Source organism: Dicentrarchus labrax, unplaced genomic scaffold (genome assembly GCF_905237075.1).
Source record: "Dicentrarchus labrax unplaced genomic scaffold, dlabrax2021, whole genome shotgun sequence".
In the NCBI taxonomy this organism is placed as follows: Eukaryota; Metazoa; Chordata; class Actinopteri; family Moronidae; genus Dicentrarchus; species Dicentrarchus labrax.
Window position 1 is genome coordinate 5,425,246 of NW_026136718.1, and position 17,446 is coordinate 5,442,691.

General features: G+C 40.1%; 1 protein-coding gene across 4 annotated transcripts in view; it reads right to left on the bottom strand.

The window, feature by feature from the left end:
* The window catches only part of atp11b (ATPase phospholipid transporting 11B (putative)), a 51,408-nt gene that overhangs the window by 5,458 nt on the left and 28,504 nt on the right, over positions 1–17,446 (bottom strand). The window contains exons 26-31 of one of the 4 annotated variants that reach the window (XM_051376964.1): positions 16,072–16,137; positions 15,487–15,590; positions 14,271–14,436; positions 12,686–12,771; positions 8,789–8,925; positions 5,789–5,888 (exon numbers count right to left, since the gene is read on the bottom strand). In XM_051376964.1, coding sequence (XP_051232924.1) covers positions 8,838–8,925; positions 12,686–12,771; positions 14,271–14,436; positions 15,487–15,590; positions 16,072–16,137 — 510 coding nt within the window. In that variant the 3' untranslated portion in view covers positions 5,789–5,888; positions 8,789–8,837. Of the gene's footprint in view, positions 1–5,597; positions 5,889–5,917; positions 7,203–8,788; positions 8,926–12,685; positions 12,772–14,270; positions 14,437–15,486; positions 15,591–16,071; positions 16,138–17,446 lie in introns of those variants that run through there. The other 3 variants (XM_051376963.1, XM_051376962.1, XM_051376965.1) reach the window with 3 other exon arrangements.

Below are 17,446 nucleotides of genomic sequence, written 5' to 3' on the forward strand. Positions count from 1 at the left end.
GATGGTGTTAGTGATGAGTATCAAAAGTCTCTCCTCGTTAACTCTCACTAACCCAGGTCTATTTAGGTAGGGTCAGTCCCAGAAAATTCAATTTTAAGACCCCGAAAACATATTTTCAATCAGCAATGGGTTCCGACAAGAACTCACTATTGTTTGCCAAAGTTAGAAAAGATTTGGTTATTTTATTTCCTTTTTCTAGCCTGCTTTTTTCACTGGTTTGAAGAGGGTGGGACTCAGTTGAAAAGGGTATCTCTATTTATAAGAGATAAGCAACATTTAAATTCAAATGTAATTGAAGTTGTGGTGATGAGACTACACCCACACAGTCGTGATGAAGCAGATTAGCTGAGTTTTTGAGTTTTTATTTTTTTAAAACACCTAAACTGGAATATGAGGAAAAAGTACAGCGGGATAATAAGTTTGAGGGGCACTGACGTCCATCTGTGTTCAGTAAAGCAGGTGCAAGGACACTGTACTACCAATGCTGTTATGTATTAAACTTTAAGAGTATATACAGAACAAAGAAAACACATGAGCGCACTATACAAAATATGGTCACTAATTACTGCACTAAGGCCTTAAAATTTGCAGCCTGAGGACCTGCTGATACCCTGGATCAAACAAAAACTAGGTATATCCACTGCAATGCTGCTTCATTAATGGAAAGAGCAGCAGTGTGGACTCGAGCCGAGTGCTTGGAAATGCAAATGATGCAAAGGCTTTGGTGCTGAGACGCTCTCAAGGTTGGGATTAAAAAAAAGCTGCTCAGAGACACCTCATTAGCCCTTAAACACTGCACGTCTCTGATCTCACGCTTCAAAAATGATGGTAAAGGTTCTTTGCTGCAAATGCTTCTTAAAACACGAATCTATCCCATTACATTTCTTTGTGCTGGTTGTTCACATGACCGGCCTCTGGTTTATTCTTCGTGGAGGGAGGAGGTGAGACTTGAGCTACTCAACTCATGGATCAAAATAAATATTGTCATCATAAAGAGAAAATAAATCATGATAAACAAGCATCATCAACATTCATGCCTCACATATCCACTCTCAAGATAACCAGGACTAGTATCGGATTTTCTGCAGGTAAAATATACATCCTTATATATATGAATAATAACATCCTAATATCTTCACTTTTTTACTAGAAAAATAGGTATCATACTATCTCCCACAAGAGTAAACATATATGCATCTGGTATAAAATCTATGCTATACTTTATATTTCTATTAGAGTCCCGTTCTGTTATTAGCTTAGCAAGCTGGATCTCCTTTGGAAGTGTCTTAACAAAGACTGATCTAGTACACAATCGCATCCATTTGTAGATCATTCAGAACCTTTTCAAACCAAATGGCCAGTGATTTGCCTGGATAACACAAAGAAAACAAAACACGGATGCATCATGAAAGTCACAGATCGCCACAGTTGGAATCGTAAAAGGTCACAACAAAACCAACCACCGCCACGCTGACTCACATCAAAGTAGTCAGCGATCAGAGCTTCTTGCCTCAAAGCACCAGCAGGGAGGAAACAAAGCAACTGCGGTTCAACATCCTCTGAGTTCAAACAGCGCTTCCATTCTGGCTGCTACACCTGATCTTCACATGACAGCACGAGGAAAGCCAGAAATGTGGGTGCAGCTTTTGCACGCTGAATAGCTTTGTGGCTGAATATGCGACGAGAGGAAGACTGCAAATATTCTTCACCTCAATCACTGTGCCTGTCCATCCACGTCGTCACATATTTCTTATGATATTTCTAAATGTCAGCTGCTCTACTTGTGACCCTTACCGCTGCTCTCTGAGATAAAGACAACCGTTTTAAGACCTGGTGAACAGGAAAACAGGGCCAACCCAGGGACTTTAAATAGGCTGATGACTCAAATAGTGGTTTGACTGGAGGCACTCTCACGTGCTACATCACCAGCTCGGCTGTCTACCAGGGCTGGGGTCAAACTCAAACATCTCAGTGCTAAAACCATCTTTGCTCCCCGGGTTACGACAGAACAAAGAGGACGTTAGCACCAAAAACATTGTCGGGATAGGCCGCTGGGAACATGAATCCAATAAAAGAACGGAACAGGCAGATTTCTGACAAGACGAAGCTCACGGGGGACATTAACAGCACATGAATAATTAATCTGGAACAACATTATGCAGATTTCAGACACAGAAGGACGAGGACACAGAGAGACACAGAGGGACACAGAAGACAGAAAAAGACAAGTGTGAGAGGAGGAGTGTGTGAGGGGGCACGAATACATACAGGTTTACATTGTATACAAAGTACCAAAGGCAACAGCAGCCCCCATGCAACAAGACAGAGTCTGGGGCATTCTTGTTTTGTAGCCGGTAGTGGACAAGACAGGTGGAGTTATATACTCGAATATAAACTTGTGGAGAAGGTAAACTCCACCCACCAGGAGCACCCCTGGTTATAAAACGAGCATGCCCTCAAAGTTGGCCTCTTCTCAGAAGCACATATAAGGCTTCAGGATCCAGTAGAAAAAGACTAATAGATACAGGAAGTAGCAAAAAAGACTCTCTGAGACTACATTTTCCAGCAGCCTCTCTGGTTTAGGGTGTGGTCCCCTAGTTCTAGGGGAGAGGAGGAAGAGGAGGAGGAGCAAGGGGTGTCAGACAGAAGCTGAGTTTCCATCCAAGAATTATTTTTCCAAATTATAATGCATTAAGTTATAAAAGATGAATAGATGGTGCAACTTTTAATCAAATTTCCAACCAACTGGTTTTTCGAATTACATTTGATGATGAAACAATCAGGTAGGATGGTTCACTTTTGTTGCACAACACGATATATGCATGTTAATTGGTGCATTCAAATAATACCAAGTACATTTCTTTAGTTTATGTTTTCACATGTTCAAGAAAGCGTTTTGGAAATGCCAATAGAACATCCTTCCTCATCTGCACTTTATTTTTTATTTCTTCACATTTAAAGGTCTCGCTAAAATTTGTTTGACATTTGGATGGAGACGCAGCCGCCGGGATTTGACAACTACACACAGGCGTGTGTATCTCGCTCATTATGAAAAACATCTTTGACTCCTGACATCCGTGTCCGTTCCTGCTTTGTCGCCTCTAGCCGTGATTTAGCTCTGGCCAACATTCAACGACTGCCAGCCAAGTCAAGCAGCCAGCTACAGTTGGGCTTCGAATATATAACAGATAAATACTTATATATTATATATTATATTATATATGTTTTTAAATATGCTTGCTATATGTCCCTTCCAGTCATTAAGCATGTTATATAGGACTGGGTGGATATATTCCCTTTCCCCTATGGCAGTATTGTAGCATTAAGGCCAAATGTGGGCTGAGTCTCACTAGTCTTTCATTCATTCTTTGTGGTTTTCTGCTTTATTTCCTCAAACTCAGAAGGTAGAGAAGGAGGGAGGGGAGGGACGGATGAAGATATGTTGAAAACAATTTGTCCCCAATTTTAATAGTTGATTGTGTTCTTTTCGTTTTTTCAGTATAAAGCAGACCACAGCAGAGCATTTTACTTATGTTCATTGTTTATGTTTATGCTTTTGGGGGTAAAAATTGGCTGCCGTTTGCTCAGTTGGAAGAATCCAATCGGCTGCTTCGTGCCAAGGTCAGAAAACAAATCAATCATTCCCACAGGAAGAGATTAATCTAAATTGAATCAAACATTTAGTGGTAATTTGAGCCCGAAGCATGGGAAGAGTTTCCTTTCTTCCAGTGACCCTGACAACAATTGAAATAGATTATTTAATGGTGCATATCAAACCCAGCACTGTCTAAGTGTTGATGAAAGGTTTAAATATTAAAATGTAGGATCTATTTTATGCTCCTGACTGGCTGTATCAAAGTTTAAAATGATCAGATGATGCCTAAGATGTTCCTTATTTGAATACAGGCCTGGCACAGAATATCATTTGTTACAAGAAGATGTTGTTATAGCCAGTCACAATTTTATGTCACTAATACAAGAAAGCTCATAAGTCTGCCGTATCCCCCAGGCCTGACTGACTGGGATGACCCGGTCCTCTACTCGACCACAGAGAGGATGCTGTCCAGAGGGGCTGAAGGGAGGGCGGGGAGGAACAGTGCATCTCTTATTTGACCAACATGCTGTCATTACCTTTACAACACACATACAGTCATGAACGAACAAACATGCGTGCCGACACCACCCGACTCTGTGCCAGGTCCACTGCAAAAGACTCACACACAAAGAACAAGAATGCTACATCTTCATTACTGATGAAATCAATACTTAGTGTCCCAAGTTGTTTTGAGGAGTATTGATTGCTCAGCAGAAAGGGCCGATTAGATCGATTAATCAATGACCCCACTGAGTCACTGGGATTCAGGTTAAAAAGACACAATAACACTGAAACTGCAGATTGGGCAGTCCAGCAAAATGTGAACTCAGCTCACTTGTTTTTAAAGCTGCACTAGGCAAAAAACTTTTTATCGAAAAAATAAAATAAAAATCAAGTTGTCGATGCTTTATCATCCTTTATCACAAAGTAAAGCAGCACAACAGAAGGCAGTTTTAGCTGCACTTACTGAGGGCTCACTTTGTACAGTAAACTGACATCATGTTTCATTATTTATACCTCTCTCTGCAACTTAGGGCCACCAAAATGCAATATTGCCAAGTGCAGCTTTAAAGTTAAGTCACCACAACCCGTCACTTATGAAGCACTTTCACATCTCTTCATTCAAAGGTTCATACTAGAGATGTTCACACCCAGATTTGGTGTTCGGATCACATATGATTTGACCAGCTAAGCATTATCAGGCCTCTCATCTCAAGTGGAGAAACCCTCCAATGAACAGGAGGACCTACTGAACAATATAGGAGTCAACTTAAAGCTAATAAGTCAACTTAATAACTGACATATAGACATCTGTTAAAGTGCATTACAGGTTAGGCAGTTTTCCTTGAAAACTGGCTAATCAGGCTAATTAGGCTAATTTGGAAACCAACCTTTGATTTTAAGGGAGTGTTGAACAGAAACAGAGGAGACAGAGAGGAAAGACAGAACAACAGATCATAGCATAGATGATTAGGACAAAGACACATGGGCTAACAAACAGACCCGCCCTAATGTAGGGGCTAGACAAGACAGGTTACGTGGTGTAATATTGAGACCTGTTAGGTGCTTGTATATCGCAGCAGGTCTCTACTGTGGGGGCCGTAATAAAAATGCTGGAATCCAAATTCACCCTGGCTAAACAGCCAAACATCCACGTGTGCATGCTATGTGGAAAGTATGGCCATCACAATCTATTCAGTCATTGGTCTCTATGATTTTGGTTACAAGGTGTACTGATATATTTCTGATAGTACACTACTGTGGATATGAGATTAAGCACACCTTTCTTCCCAGTAAATCAAAATGGTCTGATTCCAGACCCTCCCAACACACACTTTTATGGAAATAAGAAACTCAATAGCACAGTTGCTGAGTGCAGAACTCCTCGTTTGGGCTGCTGTCCCAAATTTATGCTAAGCTGTACCCTAAAACCAGTCACTTTGACTGTCTGAAACCCTGCTCCACCACAACTGTATGCTCAACTACAAATCTGAAGACTTACAGTACGGTTGTAGCCACATTAAGGGCTAAAATACTCGGGAGTGCAGCCCAAATTTTTGAAACCAAGAGGTGGTGAGGGTTCATCAGGATTCATAATCATAGTTTCCTGCTGTCGCCGTCCTCCCCACCTGTTGCTGCGGTTGGATGTGTGACAATGGTTGGCGCTGGACTGGCACTGCCCGGTCATTTGCTCCAGGAGGCGGGCCAGGCGGGAACAGCCGCTCTGCCCATGTTGGTAGCAGCACAGGGACTCCACACAGCTGAGGGCCTGCGCCTGGGTGGCTGATAAAGACTGGAGGCAGGAGAAAGAATGTGAAAGGGCAGAGAGGCAGAGAAAGAGCAGAAGGAGAGGGTGAAGTGAAATGTTGGAGAGTGGTAGAGTGGGGGTAAGAAAAAAATGACAAAGAAAGGAGGACAAAAGAAAAGAGAAGAAAAGAAGTGAGTGGAGAAAGAGGAGAAAAGAGAAGAAATGAATACCAACACAATACACGTTTGCTGTCACATTCTGACAGGATGATGGATGACTGGAAGATGACATATGGCATGCTGTCACAGGAACAATGATATACAGGGAAAACATTCAAAACATGCCACACAAAGGGCGGAAATGTTGCAAATAAATATGGAAATCATAAAACCTGTAAAGAAATCTTTGAGAAAACAGATGAAAAAGCCCAAACTTTTAAATCAAAATGTTCTGCAGTATATTTTGGAGTTCTTGCAAAGAAAGGATGTTAAACGTGAGTTTCTACAATGGCTTTATTCGAGGTTTCTAATAGTGGAAAGTCCAATCAAAGATCTGGGACATCCAGCCTACTTCTGTTTTGACATAAGTAGTGAAATCACCAGCGTGATTAAATGTACATAGTAAGAAACAAGACGGTGTCATCATCATCCATCCAGTTTATTTCATACCAGTATAAAACTACAAAACCCTTTCTGTATTAATGTAAAAGTTGACCTGCAGTGCAAAGAAACCTCTCACTGTCTAAATAATAAGACATATACTTTATGACTAATCAAACTTTTCAATGAGCTAGTGATGCATTGGTAGGGAAAGCTGAATGAAGTTGCTGCCTAGAAACCTGCAGGATCAGGTAGCTCTGTTCTGTCTCTGTGCTCTGAGTCAGCAGCCGAGAGAGAGAGAGAGTGTGCAATGTAAAAGAGAGAAAGTGAAGAGCAGAGAGACCAAGAGGATACAGAGTATGAGGTTACACTCGGGTAGTTTGCATCCTTTACCCTCCTGTTCTAGAGCATAACAGGAAAACATAATTACAGATTAACCTCAGCTAGCTTTAGTGACCTACCTGGTTCTTATAAGTCCATAGATCAATTTACTAATTCTTAAGATTAAAATTCAACTCTGGGCTACAGCAACAATTGAACTACGAAAAGTTTTAAAATCTCCAGTTTCTTTTAGCAAATGAAGAGCTATGTAAACATTAAGATGCTTGGTTATGGTTTAGAAATATCTGACCTTTTTTAGCTGAATGTGTGACCTGTGTATTCCTCAGTGCTTTTGATTGTGATGTTGCTGTTGTTAAATTTCTCTGCGGCAGAAATTGGAGACTGACTGTTGGCATGAAACCAAACTTCTGCTTCTTGGCTGGCAACAGCAAAACACAGACAGGACAAACTGAATATGATTAATCCTGGCAGTGCCAGGTGTGCCTGGATAATAAATGCATGGTGTCGCTCTTCCTCTATGAGAACATACTGCTTTTGTTCTTGTTTCTGTAATACAACAGTCAGCTGCCATAGCAAAAAGAAAAATTAAGGTTGGAGATTGTGATTATTCCAAACAGAAATGCAGTCCAAACCACAGTAAATGCACTGACAGCGGCCAAGACACAGTTGTAGCCATGGATGGTAATGTATCCTAGACCACTGTTTATCTGTTTGTGAAGTGTCCTTGGTGTATATATGTTGGTATAACCATGGGTGATAAAAACTGTCCGCTTTTCATTAACTCTAAGATGACTGATAATGCTCGAATTCATCTACCAGTAACCAATTGTATCAATTTGTGAAGCAGCAATCAGTCATCACAGGGCTTGTAAATCAGAAGCAATGGACGGCTTGAAGTTGAGATCCTGCAGTTTGGCATGTCATGTTACAATAAAACTTTAAGAAAGTGTTGTTTTTAAGGAAGATGAACAAGAAATTTCCAAGGAACTGTTTGGTGCAAGCAATTTTTTAGTTCTGGAGAAGCAGCAGCAACACGATGCCCGCAATAAAACCAGCCCAAACGTATTATTAACAGTTCTCTTGTAAAATGAGGTTTTCCGAGAAAACGATGCCCGGATTGAGGGTTTTGTCGTAAAAGGACCAAGGCTTCAGTGACAGCTATATGGGTGACATCATGACCTGGCTGATTCACTAAATTAGATAGCTACAGAGTTCAGCTGAAGTTGAGATGTCGCTGTCCTTTTAGCACAATATCATGTTGTATCTTTGGCATGATCTTTTAGCGTAAGAAAATGTAATGATCTTGGGTTTATAGTGTGACATATGGTGCTTACAAAGTACACAAAACACTGAAAGCCTTAAATCATTGAACAAAAGAGAAAATAACTTCAAATTGTACTTCAAACACAAAAAGGGATTATATGAGATATTAAATACTTACAAGCAGACTGTGATATATTATTCAGCCTTCAATATGGAGTATTATTATTGAGTATGGCGGAATTAGATGGTTAAACAAAACTACAGCAAAGACAATGAAGTCAGCATGCCAACAGCATTCTCTCTCTCTAAACTCTGAACCCAGATCTGATCAATAACAGTGTGCGTTGAATTGAGACCGGAAAAGGAAAAGATGGGGACAATCATGATTGGGTAAGGGAAGACGGGTTCAGTCATACAGGTGTAGGGAATGATGAGGTTATTCATTGGAGGGTAGGGATGGATGGAGTTGGGAGGGGATGGGGTCATTCATATATATATATAAGTGGGACCAACAGGGAGACAAACAGGAATAGTCTTTTTACATATGAAGGGAAGTGCAGGGGCAGCTGTGTACAGCCATGGGTGAATGACTGAAGGTGCAGGCTGCTTTAACCAAATACAAGGGCATATGTGACTGAAGCTGTCAGGGAGGTGCACAGGATTGGCTGATCCTCAGGTGAAGCCAAAATGCTGGGGCATTGACAGTACGAGGGGGACAATGGGAGTGAAGTATGGTACTACCTAGGGGAGCAGGGGTCTGGGCCGGGGGCAGCAGGGGGAGGATAAGCAGCTAGCAGGTGCCAATTGTCCTCCCCTGGGCTCCGCTGGGCTTTAACAGGGTCATATTCTGGGCCGACTGAACCCTCACCCTCTTCCATCTGAAGGACACAAGATGCTTACAGTGAGCCCCGCTGGCTAGTCAAACAGCTCATCAGTCAGCCAAGTACACAACATGGCAACATAACCAGTAAAGCCAGCCTGATAACTAACCAATTGCACTGCAAAAATATCTACATTAGTCATTTTGTCTCATATGAAGTCTTTATGAAGTTTAAATGTAGTTTCCCTGTTTACCATTTTAGGAATTTTCGCAAAAAACTAAATATACATTTCGAAAAACACAATTATATGTGATTTTTAGAATGTTATTTTTCAGGTGATTTTCATTTAGGCAAAATTTTAAATCACCTCATACCACTGGCATTATTTTAATTTTTTTCATAAACCTATAGACTCAATACAAGACCAAAAGACTGCAGATACAGTTGATTTCCAGTGCTGCTTATTTACCGACCAGCAGATTAATTAGTCAGTTAGTAAACAAGCGGGCAGTTAGTCAGCGAATCAGTCCAGGCCGCGCTGTAGGGGGCCAGTTGATCAAATTCCTGACCCTCTCTACAGTGTCCTAATACACTTACACATACAGTAGATAGCAACTGATATATCCAATAAATGCTAGTCCACTTTTTAAAGCCCTTCACAAATGACATCACCAACAAACTTCAACAAAGCAGAGTTCAGAGCAATTTAAAAAACAGCTGCTTCCTGCTTTTTCACACGTGACACCAATGTGTATCTCAGGACTAATTCCCCTGCGACAGATCTGAACCTCATTTTAATTGGGACTGGGAGATAATCATGAATCACGGCTTGAGAAGAGGTCCTTCAGAAAATTTGAGTGGGGTGATGAGGTCACCTGAGGAGGGCTTTAATTTCTCACGAAAGCAGAGACAATTGAACACATTGGTGAGAAAGCCGGTTAGCTCAGAAATAGCTGAAAAATTGAGCAACAAATGAGCAGAAAGAAGCTGCAGGCATAAGAAAGATGTCTTGAGGGAAAAGGATCCTTCTAGCATAGATAAGAGCAAATCTATTAGTATCCAAAGCAATTAACCTGCTGCTGAATCTATCAGCTACAGAGTAGGCAAACAACGAAAAACCCAAGAGAGCACCCTGGGTTCTTTTGTGATTACTTCCCTCTAATCTAATTAGGAAAAAAAAAAAAGATTGAAAGATACTGGAATTCTTTCAACAGAACTGAATAAATTGCATTATACAGCACATTAACATGAATACACGCTTTGATTTTGAACCTAGTAAGAGCATCTGGTGTAGTTCTAGCAATTCAGCAAACAAATTACTCAAACTGTGGAAATAGGATCTCTTTTGCATAATGTGTCCTACCATAATGCACAAACACTTAAGATAAGTCAGTCTACAGTTTGTTTCTGCTCACTGAGTTTGTAGGATGGGACCTGCATTACCTACATTGTTAGTGACTTGGAATACACACTCAGTTGCCAGTTTTTGAGATACACAAGCTAAAACTAGTGCACTTGATTTTACCCATGTATCTACTAATGCTCAATCAAAGGGTTTTTGAGCATCAAAATTGACCATTAAGTTGCATGAACATCTCTGTAACAGTTAAAAAAAAAAAAGTAGTAAGCATTAAAACCTTTGTTAAGGCATGTTGTATTAGACTCCATTAGTTTTAGCAATGTGTATACTGGTGAAGCGTAATGTAAACAACTGTAAACACAGGATATTATTTTAAATATGAAGTAGCATTTTCCAGCAACAGCTACAGAACCATCCAAATTAACATGCCATATAGCTGTAAGGTATATAAAGCTGTAAAGATAAGCAAGCATGCAGCAAACAGTAGCATTGTAAAGAAATAAAACACTCTAGGGCTGCAAGAAATAATTATATTCATTATGAATTAATCTGCCAATTTCATTATTTTTTTGTCTATAGAAGGATAATCCACATGATATTTGACAATTACATATTAAAACGCTAACACATTGATACTTTTATGCTACTAGTCAACACAGAGCTGTCAAAGATCAAGAATTATTTTTGGCTTTTGGTTTTTCTCCTTCACCAAAGGGCTCACACTATTGTTAGCATTCCCTTGTAGGCTGTTTATAGTGAAATCTGCTATGACAGAACAAGATCTTCAAGTCTTCAGTCTAAAATATTTGTGACAATAACACAGCAGTGTCATGCTTCTGACAGGACAGCCTCATGCTGCTGTACAAGGCAACCCGGACCAGTCCAAGAGTCTGTCATGCAGTTGCGGTGGGGTATCAGTCTTGTTCTATGGGTCTGCTAAAACCATGCAGGTGGACAGCTCTGAGGTGAGGAAGGTGTCTCAAGTGGTGAATCCAGTTTGAGGGTGTTGGTCTGAACATAGGTCAAGAGGGCGGACCATGTTATAGATAAAAGGTAGGGTTTGATGGGCTGCACCATGCAACTGTATGATGCTTCACTTTAACATGAGCGTTGCATGCCAGACTGTGGTTGTACGACCACTAGCGGATGGTCAGGAGGCAGGTCTGACCAGGTGCGCTGATTCGGGACAAATGCAGATGCAGGACTTTACGGTCAGAACAGAGCTTCAGAAATTAAGACTTAGGACCCAAACTAGGGTCCCCTCTATGTCAACATTGCACATTTATAATGAGTGCAGGGGGAAGAGTAAAAATTAAGTCAATGAGGATTCCCAGGTGATCTGACATTCGCTCATTCATTCATCGGTTTGTTCATGCAGTGAGGCGGAGTAATGACAGTACCATGCTGTAACAGGCATGAGGGGTGGTGGTCTCAGAACACATTCTTTATGTCAGCCTTGCAACACATGCAGCGACTGAAATGCTTGATGACACATTCTTATGCATTATCTCTAAAATATGATTTTCCCCCCCCCCATCCCAATCACGGAGAATGCTGATTGGCTTGTTCAGGGCATGCAGTCACAGACATGACACAAAATAAACTGCTCCAACATTAACAGCACACATCTCTGCAGTGTACTGCCAGTGTTAGAAACAGGCCTCAGTAGGACTAAATCAAGTCCAGACCTGGGAGAAAGAACATTTTAGTATTTCATGATCGATCATAAACAGGAGTGCTTTCATCACAAAGCAAGGTTTTATACTTTTTACATGCTGTCCATGTTATGCTGCCTATGACATTCTAACCCGACATCTTAACCTCTGCATCAAACATCTACAAGTAAGACTTTTTAAGACGTTCTGAAGTGTGAACGTTTCATAACAAGTATATGAAAAAACCCACCAATGAATTGTCAAGGGAAATCATGTAAAGTTGTGTTTGGTTAAGTAGGTGCAGGAAAGAAAGGTACAGTATGTAACATGCTTTTGTGGTGCTAATCATATTCTGTTATGTTATTTTAAAAGTGAACATGCAATGCAAATAGACATATTACTGAATAGTACAAATTTAGACCTGTAATATCTTAACTGAGTCACTGATTTCATACATTTCAACACCTTAATGTCAGATAATGTAAGATTTGTTGACTTTTCTGAAATAGGTGAGAAATCATACAAACAAGAAAAATGTGTGGTGGTTTGTAGAAAAATATATGCTAAAATGTTTGAAATATATCTATATCTACATAAATATAGATATAGATATATACTAATGGAAGTGAAATTAAATTCCGAAGGAGCAGCATCAATGCAGGGAGCCAGTAACGATGGCTGACAAAAACTGCTAATATAGAAACATTGCTTTTGAATGAAGCACTCCTGGGATACTCCTTTTATTTGAATTGATTTTAGATGTATTTTAAGCCCAGGACTGAAGCAGTCTCATCTCCTCTACCTAATTTTGCCCAGCTGGCTCTTGGCTCTGGACAGAGGCTGCAGAGCGATGAAGTCATCACCTATCGCCACACGGTTGGAATACATCTACTCCGGGAGAACACACAGAGAGGATAGGAGGAAGAACAAACACACATAGAGGTTAGATATCAAGCATACTAAACCCACTTTTAGAACCTCCATCACACACGCACACAGACACACACACACACACACACAGGCAAAACGGGAAAAAGGTTAGAGCAGAAACAACAAACACCACATAGGATTGGAAAAGGCAGTTCCCTTTATCTAAAGAACAAGAGGAAAGTTTTGAAAGGAGGAAGTTAGAAACATAAACAGTCTCCAGCTGGACAAATCAATACAATGACAGCAGGTGTCTGCTGAGAGGTGACCATGCACACTGTGTGTTTGTGCATGTTTTTGTGGGTATTGGGACATAAATAAGTCATGTGGCGTGAGGGTGTGCAACTGAACATCATGCTGTTCCTGTAAAGAAGTGGGTAACTCATGACCACAGAGGCTGAGAAAATAATGAACTATTTAAACAATGTGACACACAGAACATTTTCTCTCTCTGGCTGGAATCTGAGTTACCGTGACATTTTAGTTTGTTTTCTTCCTCCAGGCTCTTGTCACATTACAGGAAATATAATTTCCATTTTTGTGATACCAGTAGGAATAAGTATTAAATCTACCACTGCACACAGAAGACAGTTTAACTACAGGAGTGTGTTTGGCTTTCCCTGTGCCTTTTTATTACCTTTAATGAGTTTTACGTTTGAGCCTGGCCATGCAGATCTTATAGAAAAGCCCAAAACTATAGATGTTGCTGTCTAGCGTTCTTCACAAGGCAAGTGGTATGACTAGCTTACAACTGTGGTAATGAACAGCTGTTTAATTGGTCCTATTGATTTAAATTTAAGAAGCTAACAAAGTTAATAAGCTTAATGTTTCTGAATATGCTGACAATGCAGACAAACTTTTTGATTCCACTGCAACATTTACGCAATGATTGATTTATTTTACTTTCCTGGCCCGACTTTCTCTGATCCTATCTTTCAGCCTTCTTTGAATCATTATTGGGCCTTGGCAAAAAGGATGTGATCTTGGCTTTGGTCACTAAGCCACAGTTAGCTAAAATAATGCAAGTTACAGTTTGTGATTGGATGCTACTCACTACTAAAAGACAACTTTGGAGAAGAACAAGACATCTGCCATTCATAGAGTGGACATCCAGGAGAAAGGCACAATATTGTAAAAGAAAAAGTGTTTCACAAAAACACTATTAAAACAGTGATTTGAGAACTGCTGTGACTAGAGTGACTATACTGCACCTTTGTGTCGGGCCAGCAAGGTGCAGGTGAAACGCAAGAAAACCTCTGAGAAGTAAAAAGATAAATGCTGGATGAGCCCTTTTAAATCCCAGCCAATCTGAAATAGAGCCTGTACTTTTTTACCAAAGAAAGCATAATCCACTTCAGAGGAATGGCTGGATTTCTTAACAAAAACGTTCCCAGACATCAACCTGTAGAAGTCTTCTCTGATTACATGTTCTTACTTTCTGCCCCTCCTCCCCATGTTACCTGACTCTTTTGTGTGCTGGTGGGCTGCAGATGTCTGTAGAAGACCTTCTTCACCACATCAGGAAAGAGGCAGGTAATGACGATGATGATGATGGCAAACCAGGCCGAACCGCTGGACAGCAGCTGAACGAATACAAAGTACATGTCCTGGGTGTGGAGGAATGGCCTGGAGAGAGTGGAAGGAACACAATGGTTACATACTGCAGAAGAAAGGCAAACGCCATAATTTTTATGCTTTGTATCAGTGGTGGAAAGCATCAACAACTTGTTTTGGTGTGAAAATGACAGCACCGTTTTGCCTAAATTAGTATCAGAGCTGGCTTAGGCTGGGGACACAGCTAAAGCCTTTCAAAACAAGCACAGACGTGGGCAGCCAGGCTCGGCCCTCTTCACTGTAAATGATCGCGCTGGCCGGCTGAGTCTTGCTCATTGAATGATTTTATTTTCTGGTACCACAGAATTGAATCCCCTGTGCAGATGTCAGACCACAAATATCAATTACAGTCCAATATCAGGAAGGGCTCTTGCCAGCCTATGAGTTCACTGGACGGTAAAGAGGTTAAAATTGATCTGATCAATCCAACACACGACCAGATAATCAAAGCTGATTCAGTCAAAGCCTCAATGATTTACCTAACCCAAGCCTCAGCATTGGGCTCATAATAAAGTATGTGCACCTATTTAGCAGGGATTTTAGAAGTGTCCCAGAAGCATCCTAGAGGCAGTTCTCCACTCTGGTCCACGGAGAATACACAGCAGGTGTATTTTTAATGGAATTTTAAATTACACAGTGCAGATCAAACTAACTAACTACAAAATCAGACACAGAAATGGCATAAAGGTCAAATTTCAAAATAAAATACCCGGTTCAGATTGCTGATCATAAAAACAGACAAAAAAGAAAGCCTTTAACTATGCTACAAAGAACAAAAATGTAAGGAAATATTACCAAATCAGCTAAATTTGAGTAAGTCAATAAAGAAACGCTCCCAGCGTGATATGAAGCCACGTGGAGTGTATGAATAAAACAGCGTCACAGGTGCGATGTCATCGAGCCACACCAAGTGGAATCAAGACATGAGTGTGTTAATGTAGGAATTATTTAAGAGGTGTTATGTTAGACCTACACACCAAATTGAGCAGAGACTCCATGTAACTTCTTGGCAAAACATTTTCTTTAAGGGTAAAAGCACAAGGAAAGACATGTCCTTCTTACCAGATGATGCCTCCATAGAAGAGGGAGAAGATGAAGTAGAAGGCAATCGAACCCCATGTCACAAAATGGTTCATCCACGTCCAGAAATGAGTCTCTAAAGCAAGCTGTCATTACACACACAGACACACAGACACACAGACACAGGAGGGGGAGGAAAATAAAGCTAGGTGTAAAACACTGAGACATGGACAGGTAGGGCATCAATAAACTACAGCAATCGGTCTGTGTGCTGTAAAAAAAAAAAGACCTTGACCCCCAACTGTGACAAATAATCTTCTCCTGTTAATGGCCACTGACATCATCCTAATACTTCACAACATACTGTATTTCATATTGGGACTGTGGCAATACAAGTGTGTCCCTGTGGACCTAAACATGGTTTTTAGCCCAATATTAAATTGCCTTTTATGTTTAATTTGGCTGACTGATTCCAGAGTATAATATCGAAGTCTTTAGCTTGCTAAATACAGAACAGTACAAAACAGAGGGCATTATAAGATGTTTGGGATAAAAATTATAATGGGAAATATTAAAATAATCGCTAATAACATTTGTTGCCAGAGCATAAGCTTTGGTGTAATTTACCTTTAATGTGACAGTGATGACCATGACTGTAAAGACCAGCGTTCCAAATGTCCAGTTTCCAAACATCTGTAAAACAGACATACAACTGTTAAGGACACTGTCAACATTATTACACACAACGATTAAACAAAGAAATAGTGGCTATGTTTACATGCATGGACTCAGCTACTGGCAATATCACAATATTGTAAGATCATTGTATGGTCAATACAATTTTTTATTATTATATAACTTTTGATAGCTTACAATTTCTTCTTAACATAATATTACTCCTCTTTGACCCAGCACTATTAGATTAGAACATATTATTGAAATATACATTTTGTTTAGACAGTTGAATGAGCAATGAATAATGGAAAGCCAAAACACCAGTCACATTTGCTGTATTTGATATTTACTGATTATGCTGCTAGCATAGTATAATACTATAAACTGTTAAAGTAAACCATGAATTTGGATTAAAGGTGGGAATCAGGACAGATGGGACAAGGTGAGCAATGCTGTGTTCTACAAGGCACCGACCTCGGTTAACAAGTTCAGTGGTATTTCGGAGTCTATATGAGGCACTTCCCTCCGACTGTGTGACTACGGTTGGAAGCTCCACCTCTTGCTATGAGAATCACTCTACTTATAGGTTGAGAGCTGTGGGGGGAATAATTTTTTTTGCCTGCCAATTCAGGACCCTGCTGGAGTCTGAATGCTGAAAACAACACCGAGAAGACTTAAGATGCATCAACAGAAACACTCGGGCGAGCAGACAACAATTCTGCCCCTCAAAGGGATATTGTTCTAGATAAAAAGGCTCCCTTTGTTATGACCTGTTTACATGGGCCATTTATGGCTATGGCTTTTTTAACTATCCCCACCTTTCAACACCCTAGTGACAGCACTGGTAATACATATATACATATATATATATATATATATATATATATATATATATATATATATATATATATATATAAACCTTGCACCTCGTCCAGATCTGTCATAATCAAAGCACAAAGTGAGCCTTGTTATTCTGTGTTTATAGGTAATGATTCATCTATGCGTGAATTTACATTTTCAGTCTGTAAGTGTGATTTAGAAAAAAAATTAAAATTGGAATGGATACTTGTTTCAACGGAGGGTTACTAATACTGCATTTGATCAAGACACATGAAAACTGAGAACTGAACACTCAATTAACTTCAGGACAAAATGGAGAAACCAAAACTGATTACAATTTACCAGAATCATCAGGATTCAATGAGCCACTGCATGTTTTATAACTGCCGTCATACTGCTTATTTCAATGTTTAAAAGGAAAACAAAATCTGTGTTTTGTGACTCATAGTGCAGGATAGCACCCAAGGTTAGGCAACATGTAAATATT